The 15931-nt window shown below is 53.1% G+C and overlaps 1 protein-coding gene across 4 annotated transcripts; it reads right to left on the bottom strand.

Annotated features, from left to right (window-relative positions):
* Positions 1-2271: 2271 nt before the first annotated feature.
* Positions 2272-15913, bottom strand: LOC133342541 (vacuolar fusion protein CCZ1 homolog). Of its 4 annotated transcripts, none has more exons than XM_061551712.1 (16): positions 15763-15913; positions 14358-14483; positions 12995-13092; positions 12389-12482; positions 11663-11740; positions 11290-11337; positions 10871-10954; positions 10024-10199; positions 9340-9421; positions 8673-8734; positions 8088-8199; positions 7863-7896; positions 6561-6675; positions 5314-5475; positions 4785-4912; positions 2272-3493 (listed from the first exon to the last, which is right to left on the bottom strand). In XM_061551712.1, exons 2-16 carry the CDS (start codon positions 14436-14438, stop codon positions 3438-3440), a joined length of 1410 nt encoding a protein of 469 aa, XP_061407696.1. In that variant the 5' UTR covers positions 14439-14483; positions 15763-15913; the 3' UTR covers positions 2272-3437. The 4 variants fall into 4 exon arrangements, with proteins under 4 accessions (XP_061407696.1, XP_061407695.1, XP_061407697.1 ...); XM_061551711.1 differs by having other exon boundaries at positions 15742-15842; XM_061551713.1 differs by having other exon boundaries at positions 15759-15777.
* Positions 15914-15931: the final 18 nt, after the last annotated feature.

Genomic DNA, 15931 nt, shown 5'->3' with positions numbered 1-15931 from the left:
TAGGTGCGCCGTACCGGTCTTAATAGGTGCTCGCTAAGGGGCCGTCCATAAATGACGTCATGCACCTAGGGGGGAGGGGGGTCAGACATTTGTGACGAAGTGTGACGAGAGGGGGAGGGGGTTGAGAAATGTGACGTCACATCAAAATGCGCAACTTTAAATAAATATGAATTTCATATAATTGTTATAACATTAATATTGATTATTTTTCATTATTAACTAGTTGATTATTTAAATTTACTAAGTTCACCTTTTATTTATTCCGTGAAGGAGAATTTTGCTTCTCCATTGGAGAATGGAGAAGCATACATTTTGTACATTTTTTGAATGATTGTTATTAAACATTTAGATTCTAATGATTCTTCCAGGGCTTTTCATTCTGTGGAATGAATATATGATTGTTATAATTGTACTGTCCATTTTGCTTTGTTCTACTACAAAGTTTAAAGTATTTATAAGAGAATTTCAATGTAATATTCTGAACATCTGCAGTTTTAGTTAGACGTTGAATATTTTCAAGTGACCTTTATGCCAAATTTCAGATTTCCAACGTCTTTTTAATACGTGTTTCTCCTACACCATCAGAGTGCAGCGCCACATTAAATACGCGCTACAATGACAATAGTTTAAAGCGATTTGAAGCATGTTTTATTTTCAAAATGCAAATATGGTTTTGTGGGGAGGGGGGGGCAGAGCTTTGTGACGTTATATTTGAGGGGGGTCTGACTTTTTGTGACGCCGTGTGACGAGGGGGGGAGGGGGGTCAAAATCGGCCAAAATCGCGTGACGTCATTTATGGACGGCCTCCAACAGCACTTTCCCCAAGAGACTGTGTGGACTCCACGGTTCGATCTCTCTTCCACGAGTAGCTGTCGCGTGCCAGTGACCGTGAAGGGCCTTGTTCTGTTATTTGTCAACAAATCAAACATTTGTGAAAACGGCACGTCTTAAGATATTGGTGAAAATACAACATTTAAGGATCAAACATAGCAACATGTATTGAGCCAGAGAATACATCGTTTTTATGTTATTTAATCATGAGACCGATCCATACAAGTGTGGGGGCCCACGTCTACCCCACCGCCCTCCTCCACCGCGTCGGGCAGCTCCCGCCGGCCCCCCACGCCGACCGCGTGATCGGGCCCCCCATGCTGGCGCCCTCTCCGAGGGACAGACTCACGCGGCTGGCTCACCGCCGCACGGAGTTACTCCACACGCCCGCGTACACCACCACAGCTGACGCGGCGGCACGAACGCGCGCGTTTCCCCACGCAGTCGCTCCACACACACATCACAGACACTACACCGATGCTCTGTGCTAACTTTTATTCACGGCGCAAACCCTGCACTACCCAGAGGGAATATTCTACGAGCAGAGCCTAGCCTACTGCTACCCAAGTCCCCAAATACTCACACGCCCGATCACGTACCTCGCAGCTGTACTCACGGCGTCGCACGGATGCTGTGAGAGTCGGAAGAAGGATGACGAAAAAACCTCGCCTATCACTGCCTCGTAGCAGCACTCGCTGGCATCACACGGATGCTGCGAGCGGCTCGAGGAGGCAGGACGGCAGGAGCTTGGCGACCAAGATGTTGAAGAATTCTCATCTGAAGGGTTTTAGGCTCCTTTTTTATGCTCCTCGACTTCAACAATCCAGGGTTACGTTATCCAGCGCAGCCAATCGTGCGCCTACCTGTGATTCTCGCTCGTTTTCCTTCCCTTACATGGAGCGTTGCGACAGTTACTTCTGCAACCTATTGTCTGTCTATGCAGCCGTACTCATTAATTTGACTCAACCTGTTTGATCTGGAAGGACGTCTGGCTGGCGAGTACGCACCCTGCTCGTGTGTACTCGGTCTGGCGCCGGGGGAGGTCGTGGCGCTGGGGGAGGTCGTGGCCCTGTGATCCCCTGACCTCATTGTCATATTTCCCACCAGCCCCCCTCCCCGATGTCGTGCATCACTCATTGTGGCTGGCCCGGTGAACCTTTCTGCGCCCATATAATTTTAAGACAATTTAGAGGCACCGCAATGTGACTTGTTTTGCGAGGGTCGCCCAATCTCCTGGCACCGGGAAACCGCGGGACTTTCCCTCTAGGGACCCTTCGGATTAAACCCCGTTGTGCCAGGCAATCCCCCACCGGGACGCTGCGTCTAACACACTTGGACTGCGCACACTGTGCCCTCGCCTTCAACTCCACCTCTATCTCTCCCCCCCTCTCTCTACTCCCCCCCCCATTGTCCAACACACTCGCTTTACTCCGACATGTGCACTGGCTGCCCTGCCCATGCTGTTTACGCCACACAGCTTTGCTCACTTTGAAATCCCTTAGAAGCAGTCGCATTTGGAGGCTTTCCGCCTCTTTTTTCTCCGCCTGATGAAGACGATCGACAGACACCGTGGTTTACAACAAAGCTCGGAATTAACTTGAGTTTAATATGGCAGCATTTTATTTACACGAGTGAACGGGTCCTTTTAAATCAAGTACTGTATAGCAAAGACCTCATTTAGCAAACCCATGTATTTAAGGTTTGAAGTTGTATTATTCATGATCGTAGAGAGAAGTTTATCTGCAACGTTGCTGAATTACCAGCTCACTTCACCTTCATAATTAGCTCAAAAATAGAGATGGCCGGGTGGCTCAGAGGCCAGAGCCCTGAGCTAACACCGCTGAGACCCGGGGTTTGAATCCAGGTTCTAGCAACCTGTGATTATTATTTTTTTTTAAACATAAAATGTAACCTTAAATTATAGTTTAGTTTACTGGAAGGGTTTGGTGATCAGAGCAATGTCTCCGTGGGCCACGCAACACCGCGACAAACGAGCGAGTGCGTGAGAGGACCATTCTGTTGTCATTGAAGAAACTGCAGTGCATTCTACAGCTGGGCCAATGGAGAGAACTAGGCGGAATAAGCAAGACACAAAAATGGACACGAACTAATCCTTGACACAAATGGGGGTGGCCCCGAATCGTGATAGTCCACGTAATGGTTGGGGGGGCAGGGGAGGGGGGCAAGGAGGTGGCGAGCGAGCGGGCGACGCGGCTCCGCGAGTGGCGCCCGTGCCGCTGTGCCGCACGGGCGACGGGCGCCGCTTCTCTGCACTCGTGCACACTGCGCAGCTGCACGTTGTTGGGACGGCCACATTCCCTCAGCTCCTTGAGTTGGTGGTTCTCAACCACAAAACTGCCAAACAGTTATTTTGAGTTGGTGGTCTAGATAAGGCTACGAGCTTTTGTTATGATGGGGTTCCTTGCAATCTACAGATGATAATTGTGTGGATTCCCCTGTCTGATGTACCCGTGATGTTTGTTGAGTGAATGGCCCGGTGCAAGTGAAGCCGCTCGCCCGGCGAGGACACCGCCGTACAGCGGCGGCAAGGAGACGTCCGCATCGCTGCAAAGGGCAGCGGCGTTCCACATCCAACGCTGGCCTCCTCAGTCGAGGAAGAAGATATTGCTGAAGTGGGTGACAGACAGCTTCTTCACTTCCTCTGTGGCGACAAGAGAGAAATGCAAATGACATTTGACCCCACGCGCACGCGAGGGATGGTGGTGAGCTCGGCGCGGCTGTCCACACAGAAAGTGCTTGAATCGGGAATCGAACCAAGGGACTTGTTACTGTGAGGTGCCCAGGCTTTCCCAAGAACAAGCATGAATCTTAATTTTAAAGCAGAAAATACATCCGTTTGTTTGTGTGAAGCAGCAAAAACTCTCGAACGCTGAGCTCTGGTGTCATGAAATTTGCACAGCTTAATGCTGTCTAGAATTTCTAAGTCAATGCGACTATTTTCGGCTCGCTACGTCATTCCCTTCCAGAGTTGCCAAAATCAACCTTACGTATAAGTGGGTCAAGGCCACCACAGTGAGACCACGTGATGCATTACTCACAATACCCCCACAGTGTTACCACGTGACACATTACTGACAATATCTTGTTCGGCTTGCATTTGCAATCACCATTAATACATCGCAGGGACAGTCACTTAAAGCTACGGGCTTGGATTTGACAGACGAATTCTGTATGTTGGAATGTCAACAAACTATACATTGTCAGCGATGAAGAAACAGAAACCAAAAATGTTGTGTATGGCCAAGTGTTGAAATAATCACACTATGAATAAATAATTTGTGATGACTGAATTAGTTACATTTATTTGTTTCGCCTTTTTTCTTTATTGCAAGCATCAATTTTTTTCAGGGTTTTTCAGTAAAATATAAGGGAATATGAAATTAATCCTAGACAATAATCCAAGTCCCGGGCGAAACCGGGTAGTAAAGCTAGTATAATAATAAAAACCCAATGAGTTGGCCACACACAGGAAGCTCAACCTGTGGCACAGGCTATGGGCGGACGTGACACAGGAGCTAAGGGGGCCTCACGTAATCTTGTCTCACAACATCCATGCGCAAAGAGTATCGGTGGATTTGATACCAGAAAGTAAACAGTGGGGTGCTGAGTTCCAGCTGCAAGGACTGGATAGTTAGATGGCGAGATTTCAGGAACACAGTTGTTTTGCTGTGATTTCTATTTGATTAATTATTGTTTATGCTCTTGCTTTTGTCATTTGGTGACCCAGATTACTCTTGCAAAGTGAGCCTCCATCCTCGTCTCTTGAGCTCTCACATGGCTGAACAAAATCAACGTGGGTTTTGTTTAGCCAGGTAAGAGCAACAGCTGTGACTGTAAGAGCAACAGCTGTGCGAGTTTGCAGCGGGCAACGTGCGGCAGTGTGAGGAGCGGAGGCCACGTGCGGCAGTGTGAGGAGCGGAGGCCACGCGCACCGTTGACCTCGATGAGGTTGGCGTTCTTCTGGCTGAGGATGATGTAGAGCTCGCGCTGGTCAGACTTCTTCCCCACCACCCAGTAGTCGGACATGGCCTTCACAACTACCTCCTCGTCCTCGCTGGCCCTGCACAGACAACGCGAGCTCCCGCATCGGTGCACAACTCCTGCTTAAGGCTCTCAGTCAGTGGTGGAAATTCTACATTGCTATGAAAGCAGCGAGTCTGCTCCACAAAGAGGTATTGTACTCGTATTATATACTCTAATTGTTCCTGGAGTCTCAGTACCCGATGTGGTCTCAGATTGGTGTAGTGTTAGGGATATAGGTTCGCACTATGGTCTATGAGTTTGGGGTATAGGTTCGTGCTATGGGCTTTGGGTTATGGGTTATGGCTTCGGCCTATGGGTTCGGGTTGTGGGTTTGGACTATGGGTTCGAGCTATGGGTTTGGGTTATGAGTTCAGGTTATGGGTTGGAGCTCGGTGTAGGCGTGGGGCCGTGGTTGCAGCCGAGGCTGCGTGCGGTCACCTGGTGAAGTCGCCGTGCACGTCCCCCAAGATGCGCATGAGCTCGGGCGGCGCGTTTGCCGGCGCCACAGCGTGCGCTGCGCGCCGCCCGTGCAGCGTCGTCTTCTCCGCCAGGTTCATGCGGTTGAAGTAAATGAACTTGAACTGTGGCTCCTTGTCGGACCTGGCCAGACGCACGGCGAGACGGGGCCATCGTCGCGTCAAATGGGTCCCAGCGCGCCACCCTCCACGTCGTCACGTGCGGCCAAACCTCCGGCGAGCTCTATCGAGCTCATCTCTTCTTTACAGCCGTCGGTCGGTGGTGGAAAGTCTACGTTCCTATGGCAGGGGTGAGTCTATCCATAGCACAACCGCTGTTGACTTCCCCGCAAAGTGGTACGGCAAGTCTTCGCTTAACGCCGTGGTGTTCGCACAACGCGTTGCCGCTATAACGCGGTTCTTCCATTCGGGAACACCTTTTGCCCATTCTCATGTAACACGGTTCATGAGCGGTCGACGACAAACCACTTTCTTGAGCTGCGTGGATGAGCGGTACAGTGATACAGTACGTGGAATGATATAGTAATGTGGTGGCATACCCTCAGTTATTAGTCCCGCCATATTACTGTGTGTGTGTGTACATCGCATCTCGACAAACTTTATCGTTACATTATTTATGGTGAAATATTTTTTGCTTTAAGTGTGTTTCGCTTTACGTGGTACTTTTGAGGAATGCATCTACCGCGTTAAACGAGGACTTACCATACTTTATCAACCACGTACAGATGACGGTCTGAGTCGACCCCCCAACCAGGATTTGAATTCGCGACCTTCCGAATGTTGGGAGCGGTTCGCTCAAGCGCGGACCCACCGGGCGGGATATTTGAGCGCAACACACAAACCCAAATTCGTGCACGAGCAGACCTCTCAAACGCGACGCAGGCAGCTCCACGCGCGGGGACAGCCAACGACGACGAGGATTGCGTCGGGGGCCAAGAATCGCAGCGGGCAGAGCGATGTGGAGTGTGAGAGTGTTGTGGAGTGTGGAAGTGAGGTGGAGTGATGTCGAGTTACGTGGAGTGATGTGTAGGAGTGTTGGAGTGGGAAGGCTGGTGGCAGTGTTGTGGACAATCTGGAGTGTCACTGGAGTGGGAATCTGCTCTGCCTGTGCACGTTGTTTTTGTTGTTGCGAGCGAGCGAGCAAGTGAGCGAGCGTGCGAGTGCGTCGTGAACTCGGTGCTGCCGAGGTAGGCGACAGCCGCTACTCACGCGGCGCGCCGATTGACCGTGAACTGCTCCGCAATGTCGGAGGCTAGGAGCGTCAGCTGCGGACCCACCAGCCGGTCCAGCTCCCGGAAGTAATCGATGGTGAGATCCACGGAGGCTGCGGGGCAGGGGACAGGATAAAGTACATGACGCGCCACACCGTGCGGCACACGGCACATACAACGCGCCGACCACAAAGTTCACTATAAACAGCTAGGTTTTCATAGCCACTATCATTATTCAAAATATTTAATGTTTCTGATACATATGTTGCGTCGTAGAACCACGCGGAGACGGAACTTCTTGTAAGGGCTTTCGCCGTTTATTAACACAGGTTAAACACTCAGGCTCACACCAGGGGTAGGTGTTCTCTATGCTCGGTCCTTCCCGTGGACCCCCAAGCTCTACTCGTCCTAGCCCCGGCTATCCCTTGGGCTCTCTCACTCGGGCCGGGACGGGGGTTCATCCAACACCGCCCGGCCGAGGAGAGAAGAACCCCACTCACTCCCAGCAGATTCTCACAGACTTCTTGGAGCCCTACTCTCGCCTATCTCTTCGGCTCACCCACTCGTCGACCCCGGACGGGGGTTCATCCAACACCGTCCGGTCGCGAGCGGGAGAGACCTCCTGCAGCCGATCCACACTCCGGGCTCCCACAACGACCACGCCTTCGTCACGGGGGCCCCCTTGAGTACCCCGTGGGCGGCTCCTCCCCTTCACTCGCCCCTGTGCCCGAAGGTATCCTCCCTTACAGCACCCATGACATGACGTCATCACACTACTCCTCTACACATATCCACACGTCTCCCCACATAGAAAAATAAACAAGCAGATCCTACACAATTATCAGCCACACCGATTTCTGGAAGTGTGTAATTTCAGCAGCTTTGATGCAGAACAAGCAAACTCTGGAACGATTTTGACATGCAGTATCTTATCAGCAGCAGAACAGGCTTGCTTGGATCAATGCTGGTGATCTGCCAAATGTTATAGACAAGACACCATATTTAAGATATATGTCCTAGTTTGTCATGTTGGTGACTCAGGTTATTCATCCTGGTCTTTAGAGTTCTCACCTGGATAAACAACATCAACTTGCCACGAGAACTTGGTACTGAGCGCACACAATGTCACCACAGCACTTGTGCCAGGCTAGGTGCAATTTGAGGCCACGTGAATTAAGTGTCGAAGGATTTCTAGCAGTAAGTCACGGGATAGACCCAAGTGCCATGGGTTGACTGACTGATATGACTGGCAGAGGCACCAAATGAGCACACACACACAAACACACAGACAAACACTTACCGTCCACCATGAAGCACACGGCCGCACTCAGCGCCTGGGAAGGCATGGAAACGCAGGATGAGCAGAGTACAAATTACGACGACGACGACTACGCTGCTTGTGTACCCCGGAGGGTTCTGCCCGGCTGTCCCAGTGCAGCTGCTGGCATCGCAGCACAGCGAGCGGGACAGGTGCGAGCGCCCTCCCTGCGGAGCGCGCAGCGGACGTGCGGTGAGGAGGGCGCACCTTGTAGACTATGAGGTGCAGCTCCTGGGGCGCTGTGTTGGTGGTGACGAAGATGCGGGGCACACGCACCGACCCGCCCGGCTCCGACAGGCTGCTGGGGCCCAGCAGGAACCTGCGCGCTCACACACTTGTCTATTATTGTTCTTGTTCTGTTTACGCTTTGTTTACACAGGAATGTCTCGGCGCTTCACAGCACGAATGGCCTGAGTTCCATTGTCAACTGGGGCGCGTGTCTGCGTGGGGTCTGTATGTTCTCTCTCCCCCTGTTCTGCAGCGGTTTCCTCCGGGTTCCTCCTATAGCTAAAAACAATACACAAAGTGTAACTGGTGTTAGCCTAACACCCCAGTTCTTAAATAACCACCTCCATATTACTCAACTGCGATTACACGCAGTGGCAACATCACCACTTTATGCAAAAACTTAGCAGGACCCTCCTGAAAAGAGTCTGGGGACTCGGTGAGTGTTTCCTGCGTAAACAAGCGGAATCATAACGAGTAGTGTACAATCATTGCAACAATCTATTTGCTGTACTGCCATATCCTGGCAAGCCAGGAGATGGCGGTGTTGCGAGGGAGATGTCTCACCTGCCGTAGTGCTGCGGGTTCGTGGGGCTGCCGCTGCGAATGGGAGATTCCTTCCCTGCCAGCTGCACACACAGAACGCAACCGGCAGCCACGGTCCACTCAAAGCGGCGAGCGACCGGAACGTGTCACACCCTCGCGTCACTTCTCACAGAGCGCCGTCGTACAGTAAAATCATACACCCGACGGAATCACGGATCAGCTCATATATAGAAGAAAGTAGGCGTGGTGTTGCCCGTAGGGGCCTATGTCTGCCCATATATGGTCTTGTGAAACCTGAATCGAGGTGTCTATTGTATCGATTCTGCTCACAGTGGATCCAACAGCCACGTTAGAATATCGATACTACGAGGGTTAACCACTTGCGTCGATTGACAATTGATGCACGGACCGAGTAATCCCATTGGTTAGTATAGTGTCACGTGAAACGCCCCCTTTTCTTGATTGGCAAATAGCTGCGTGATCGGAGATTCGCTCGCAATCCGTTTTCATCACGTGTCACAGCGCCCTTCTCGCCGGGGCCGCGTCCCACAGCACTTGGGGTGCCACAAACGACGCTCATTATAGTGGAGACGGCCGTTCAAAGCGCCCGTGGGGAAGCGACCGCACGTCATCCCGACAGCTGCAGATGGCGAAGGGGCGAGAGGGGGAAGGGGCTGGCGGCTCTCACCTCTGCCTCCACCGTGCTGGGGAACAGCGACGTGGTGAGATACTTGTAGAGGATCCGCATGTCCTCTTGCTCCAAGCCGCTCCTGCGCATGTAGACAAAGGTTCACCGCGTAGCCTCCGATTATCACGGTTGGCTACGTACGATGCGAAAGAAGTTCAAGATACGGACATACATATGTGCACGGCGCACTGGGTGCTCAATTAAGGCTGTGTCAACCTAGAGGAGACCCAGCGCCGGTTCAGATGTGGTCACCGATATTGGGCGTGAACGGAAATTGAACTCGGGTCACTGGGTTCGGAGCACGGTATGCTTACCGCTCCCCATACACACGAATAGACACACACAGACACACACGTATAGACACACACGTATAGACACACGTATAGACACACACACACGTATAGACACACACGTATAGACACACACATACACACACGTTTAGACAAACACACACACGTATAAACACACACACACACACGAATACACACACACACGAATACACACACACACACGTGTAGACACACACACGTATAGACACACACACGTATAGACACACACACACACATATAGAGACACACACACACGTATAGACACACACACACACGTATACACGTATAGACACACACACTCGCGCAGATACCCTAATACACACACTCACTCACCACACGAGCCCCTCTCACTCACCACACGAGCTGTTCGTGGTACAGGAAGGCCGTGCAGGACACGGCGCTGAGCGCGGCCTCTACGCGGTTGACAAACGACTGCACCTTGAGGTACGTCATCTTGTCCAGCGGGAAGAACGTGATGCCGCCCAGGGCGTCCAGCAGGTCGCACTGCGCCAGGCGCAGCGTAGGCAGGTACTGGGGAGAGCGCACCAACGCCACGGCAGCGTCACAACTACTCTGTGCTCACACGTGTGCTGAGCACAGACGCAAAGGTTCAGAAAATCAAGTTTAGAGCAACAAATGGCATTTAGAGGTGAGGAATCTCCTTCTAACTACCGCCACCTCCTGGCTTGCCAGAGTATGGCAGTTGAGCAAGTGGATTATTATTATCTGCACATTTACTCAAGAAAGCCTCACAGAGTCTCAAGACTCTTTTCCAGGAGGATCCTGCCACGTTTGTCGCAGTATGGGGCGATGCTGCTGCTGTTGCTGCTGCGTGATTTCAAATGGGGGGGTTCCCGTGCAATACCTTTCTCCTCCATTGACACTACATCTCCGCGTGGCAATACCTCCTCCAGTAGCAATGCGCGCTGCGGGTGGGAATGCGTAGCCCACGTGGCAATACCTCCTCCAGTAGCAATGCCCGCTGCGGGTGGGAATGCGTAGCCCACGTGGCAATACCTCCTCCAGTAGCAATGCCCGCTGCGGGTGGGAATGCGTAGCCCACGTGGCAATACCTCCTCCAGTAGCAATGCCCGCTGCGGGTGGGAATGCGTAGCCCACGTGGCAATACCCCGTCCTCGTGGCTGCTGCTCGGTGGGAGTTTTGTGAACACCGTGGCTGGCGGGAAAGGGAGCGAGACTCACGCGCGAGAAGAATTCGTGCAGACGACGTTTGAGAGTCTCCACTCCACCTGCAGCCAAGGCCGTCTCAAACGTCCCTTTGAAAAGCTGCAACAGAACACACACGCATGCACACACAATGCTAGCATACACAACCAGCACTAACACACACAAAGATGTACATACACTAACACACACAATGCGTTCCACACACAACAACCGCCGTTCGTCATAAAGTGCCGGTGACGTAACTACGCTACTGATGTTGAGCTTCTTTCGCACCGTACGGAGCCAACCGTACTATCCGCCATGCTAAGTGCACAAATATACACGCACGGAACTCCACACAATACACAAAGACATATATACACACACAGTACACACATACATTTCAGATGGAGAATATTATGTGTAGGTGAATCTCACCGCAGTGTGACCGTTACCTTGTACATGCTGTAACTCTGTTGCAGGACAGCTTTGTAGACATTGTCCTGCAAGCAGACACGGACCTCTTATTGATTACGATTTTGCTCATGTCCCAGGAAATCCTTGCCAAGTCTCAAGACCTTTTTTCAGGACGGTCCTGCCAAGTTTGTCACAGTATTGGGTGACGTTGCTGTTGCTGTGTGAACGAATTTGAGTAATGTGCAGGTAATGTCTCCACATTGGGATGTTTGGCTGATACCGGTTCCATCGTGCATGTTGTTTTTAGCTATGGTCGGAAACCCAAGCAGATTGGCAGTGATGCCACACACGGTCTCAAGTGATCCGCGTTAGATCCGTGCGCATGCGAGATCCGGTGAGAGCCAAACTCACAAGCAGCTCCTCCTCCTGGTACTCGCGCGTGCGTGGTCCATCCTTCTCCTGCTTCTCCAACGTGGGGTTACTCACCACCTGGGCAAACCCCGCACAACCGCGCAGCACACACCACCAGAGAGCACACCACCGCACCACACGGAACATCACCGCACCGCATGGCACACCATCCCAGCGTACACCCACACACCACATACAAACGCGATATCATGTGACGGCCATAGCCGTTGATGTCCCCACTGCACTTCCTCGCGAGCGATGCTCTGCACCCTCCTGCAGACCCTGCAGCTGCTGCACAGAGACCCATAGACTCACACAGAGACCCATAGATCTGCTCTAACAGTCTCCCACCATCTGCTGTGAGGTTTTCTCTTGCCATCGGTCACCGAACTCGTGGGGACCGCTACGACGGTGCCCTCGGCAATTGGGCGGCACCAGCAGTGGGGGAGGGCCCCGAGCAGCCGAAGGCCGCGCCACGCGGCTGGAACCAAGAACAAAGTTCAAATCTCAAGTTTGTTGAGAAGCGCGTCTGCTCAGCTCGGTCTGCGGGAACAAGTGGCCAGCCCCAACCCGGGTACGCTGCTGAAGCCACGGCGTTCCCGCCGCCCGCGACGTCAACGCGGAGACGGCGAGGAGCGCCATCGCGCCGTGCCCGGCACAGAGCCGCGGCGGGGATGGAGGGGACCGAGGCCTCGGGGCCAGCGCGCTGTGCGGTGCCCCCCTCACCATCACCATCCAGAAGTTCTCCTCGGCCTCGAGGAAGAGCTGTCGGTTCGTCTGCGTGTGCAGTGCCTGCGCCGGTTCCTCCGTGCAGAACGTCCTGCAACAACACAAAGTTCCCCGTATTGTCTGAACAGACTGCTGGGACAAGTGCAGTTCACGGGTAGCACCTATGAATGCCGGCACGGCACATGAGGGGGTGGGTGGCCAGCACCACGCCCCAACACCTTTGTCTCTCCAGTCACACCTCACACAGTTACAACACACTGACAGTCACAGAACAAACACAGCCACAACACAGCCACAACACAGTGGTCACACCTTTTCCTCCTGGGTTGTATTCCCAACTAATGTGCATTACTGTGTGTATCTTCTTGCCATGTTCTGAATGGATTTCCTCCACGTTCTCCAATTTCCTCCATTAGCTAAAACAAATCCCCAATGTAAATGGTATCGCTCAAATGATCTCAATGCTCAAAAATCACACTGCAGATCACTCATTTGGGATGACAAACAGCAAAATCGCCACTTACTGTGAAAATTGTCAGGACCATCCTGAAACAGAATCCTGAGACTCGGCAAGCGTCAACGTGTAACGAGAAGAGCACGAACCTTGTGAACTGGACGATGGCTTCACACAGTCCCACACTTCGGATTTTATCGTCAATGTTGACTTCGGAAGGGTAATAGTACAGAATCTTCTTGTGTTCCTGGTGAACATAGAGTCAGAATAAAAATCAGTGATGAGTCAAGCAGCCTCAACCAAGCATCACTTAAACACCCAACATAGTTGATACAAGTCCGGCGCTCTTGTCATTCATCTACTGCTGGATAAGGGGCTGCCCACGCGAACTTCGCCGCACTGGGAAGTGCGTGTTGGTGAAGGCGGGGAGCGGCGTGGACACGGTAACCTAGAAGCATGGCGAATCAATGGATCAGGCGGAACTGCCCACTGCTGTCCACCAGAACATCTATCCAACAGATGGCAATGTCAGACTTTGTTTACAAAATTTAATTGGGAGAAATTCAAGTGTAAACATGAACTGAGAAAGTACAGTTTCACATTTGCTGATGACAATTATGATCACAACCGATGGAAGTGAACTACAAAGCCGACGTGTTAAACTACAAGACATTACTTAGATAATTTAACCGGGAGTATTCTCAGCGAGTCTCAAGACCCATGAAGGTCCTGCCTCACTGGATTACTCACCCACTCACCTACCCATTCACGCACTCACCCACTCACCTACCCATTCACGCACTCACCCACTCACCTACCCACCCACGCACTCACCCGCCTACCTCCTCACAGACCACGCGTGGAGCCTTAACAGACTGTTGGGGCAAGTTCGCGAGCACCGATAAAGGTCGGCAACGGCACACGAAGAGGTGAGTGGCCAGCACCACGCCGGGACCTACTCACCCACCCACCCACCTGTTTATTCACTCACCTACCCACCTGTTTATTCACTCACCTACTCACCCACCACCTGTTTATTCACTCACCTACTCACCCACCAACCCACTCATGCACCCACCCACTCACTAAACAATTACTATACTGGGCGGTGAGGTATCATCGCGCGTAAGCCGCTTGTTGTTGTTGCAGAGATCCGCGGTTCAAAATCCAGCGGCTGCCCTGATGAGAATCACTGCGGGTGTCGCAGTGGATGCCAAAGAGCCCCTCCGTCGGTCGTACGACTCGGCCACCGTGTGCCGGCGTCATTGTCGACATTTGCGAGGTTACAGACGCGGCAGACACCGTGGCCCCCGGCCTGGCAGCAGAAGGCAGCAGGCGACACTCGTCCTGCGGTCTGCTGCCCTGGCAACCTGCTGCCCTGGCAACCTGCTGCCCTGGCAACCTGCTGCCCTGGCAACCTGCTGCCCTGGAAACCTGCTGCCCACTCGCTCGCTGCTGAAAGCGTCGACTGCCAGCAGGCGTCGTGTGGCCGTGCAGGAGGGAGGCCCGTACCTCGCCCTCACGCGGCCCGAAGTCGGGGTTGTAGACGCAGAAGCTGACGAGGGCCGGCGAGGCGATGCCGCCCGGCTGCATGGCGCCGGCTCCGTGCGCCCTCTGCGCGGCGGTGCCCGCGCGAAGCTGCACAACGACAAAGTCATCATCACAGCCACTTGCCCTCACCGCGGTACCCACGGCAGTAGCCGCCGTGGTGGTACTCACGCTGTGTGTGTGTGGTACTCACGCTGTGTGTGTGTGGTACTCACGCTGTGTGGTACTCACGCTGTGTGGTACTCACACACACAGCGTGAGTACCACCACACGCTGTGTGTGGTACTCACACGCTGTGTGTGGTACTCACACGCTGTGTGTGTGGTACTCACACGCTGTGTGTGTGTGGTACTCACACGCTGTGTGTGGTACTCACACGCTGTGTGTGGTACTCACACGCTGTGTGTGGTACTCACACGCTGTGTGTGTGGTACTCACACGCTGTGTGTGGTACTCACACGCTGTGTGTGTGTGGTACTCACACGCTGTGTGTGGTACTCACACGCTGTGTGTGGTACTCACACGCTGTGTGTGTGGTACTCACACGCTGTGTGTGTGATACTCACACGCTGTGTGTGGTACTCACACGCTGTGTGTGTGTGGTACTCACGCGCTGTGTGTGTGGTACTCACACGCTGTGTGTGTGTGGTACTCACACGCTGTGTGTGTGGTACTCACACGCTGTGTGTGTGGTACTCACACGCTGTGTGTGTGGTACTCACACGCTGTGTGTGTGGTACTCACACGCTGTGTGTGGTACTCACACGCTGTGTGTGTGTGGTACTCACACGCTGTGTGTGGTACTCACACGCTGTGTGTGGTACTCACACGCTGTGTGTGTGGTACTCACACGCTGTGTGTGTGATACTCACACGCTGTGTGTGTGGTACTCACACGCTGTGTGTGTGGTACTCACGCGCTGTGTGTGTGGTACTCACACGCTGTGTGTGTGTGGTACTCACACGCTGTGTGTGTGGTACTCACACGCTGTGTGTGTGGTACTCACACGCTGTGTGTGTGGTACTCACACGCTGTGTGTGGTACTCACACGCTGTGTGTGTGTGGTACTCACACGCTGTGTGTGTGGTACTCACACGCTGTGTGTGTGGTACTCACACGCTGTGTGTTGGTGGTGTGGTACTCACACGCTGTGTGTGTGGTACTCACACGCTGTGTGTGTGATACTCCACGCTGTGTGTGTGTGGTACTCACACGCTGTGTGTGTACTCTCACACACTGTGTGTGTGTGAGTACCTACTCCGCTGCGTGTGTGAGTACCTACTCCGCTGTGTGTGGTACTAACACTGTGTGTGTGAGTACCTACTCCGCTGTGTGTGGTGGTACTCACGCTGTGTGTGTGAGTACCTACTCCGCTGTGTGACGTAGTCGCTACCGGGCGGGTGGAAGCGGCGACTGCCGCACGGCGCGGCAGCGTCACGAGGCGGGCGCGAGAATCGATTCTCGCGATTCCACCGCCGCCCCTCCGCCGTCCGCCCCTTTCCCTCCCCTCCGAGCCTCGCGTGGAAGGCGTCGCCGCT

This window comes from Lethenteron reissneri, chromosome 15, assembly GCF_015708825.2.
Source record: "Lethenteron reissneri isolate LAM-NWPU_2019-01 chromosome 15, ASM1570882v1, whole genome shotgun sequence".
NCBI classification, from domain to species: Eukaryota; Metazoa; Chordata; class Hyperoartia; order Petromyzontiformes; family Petromyzontidae; genus Lethenteron; species Lethenteron reissneri.
Note: the sequence above shows the minus strand (reverse complement) of the source record. Positions and strands in the feature narration are given on the sequence as shown.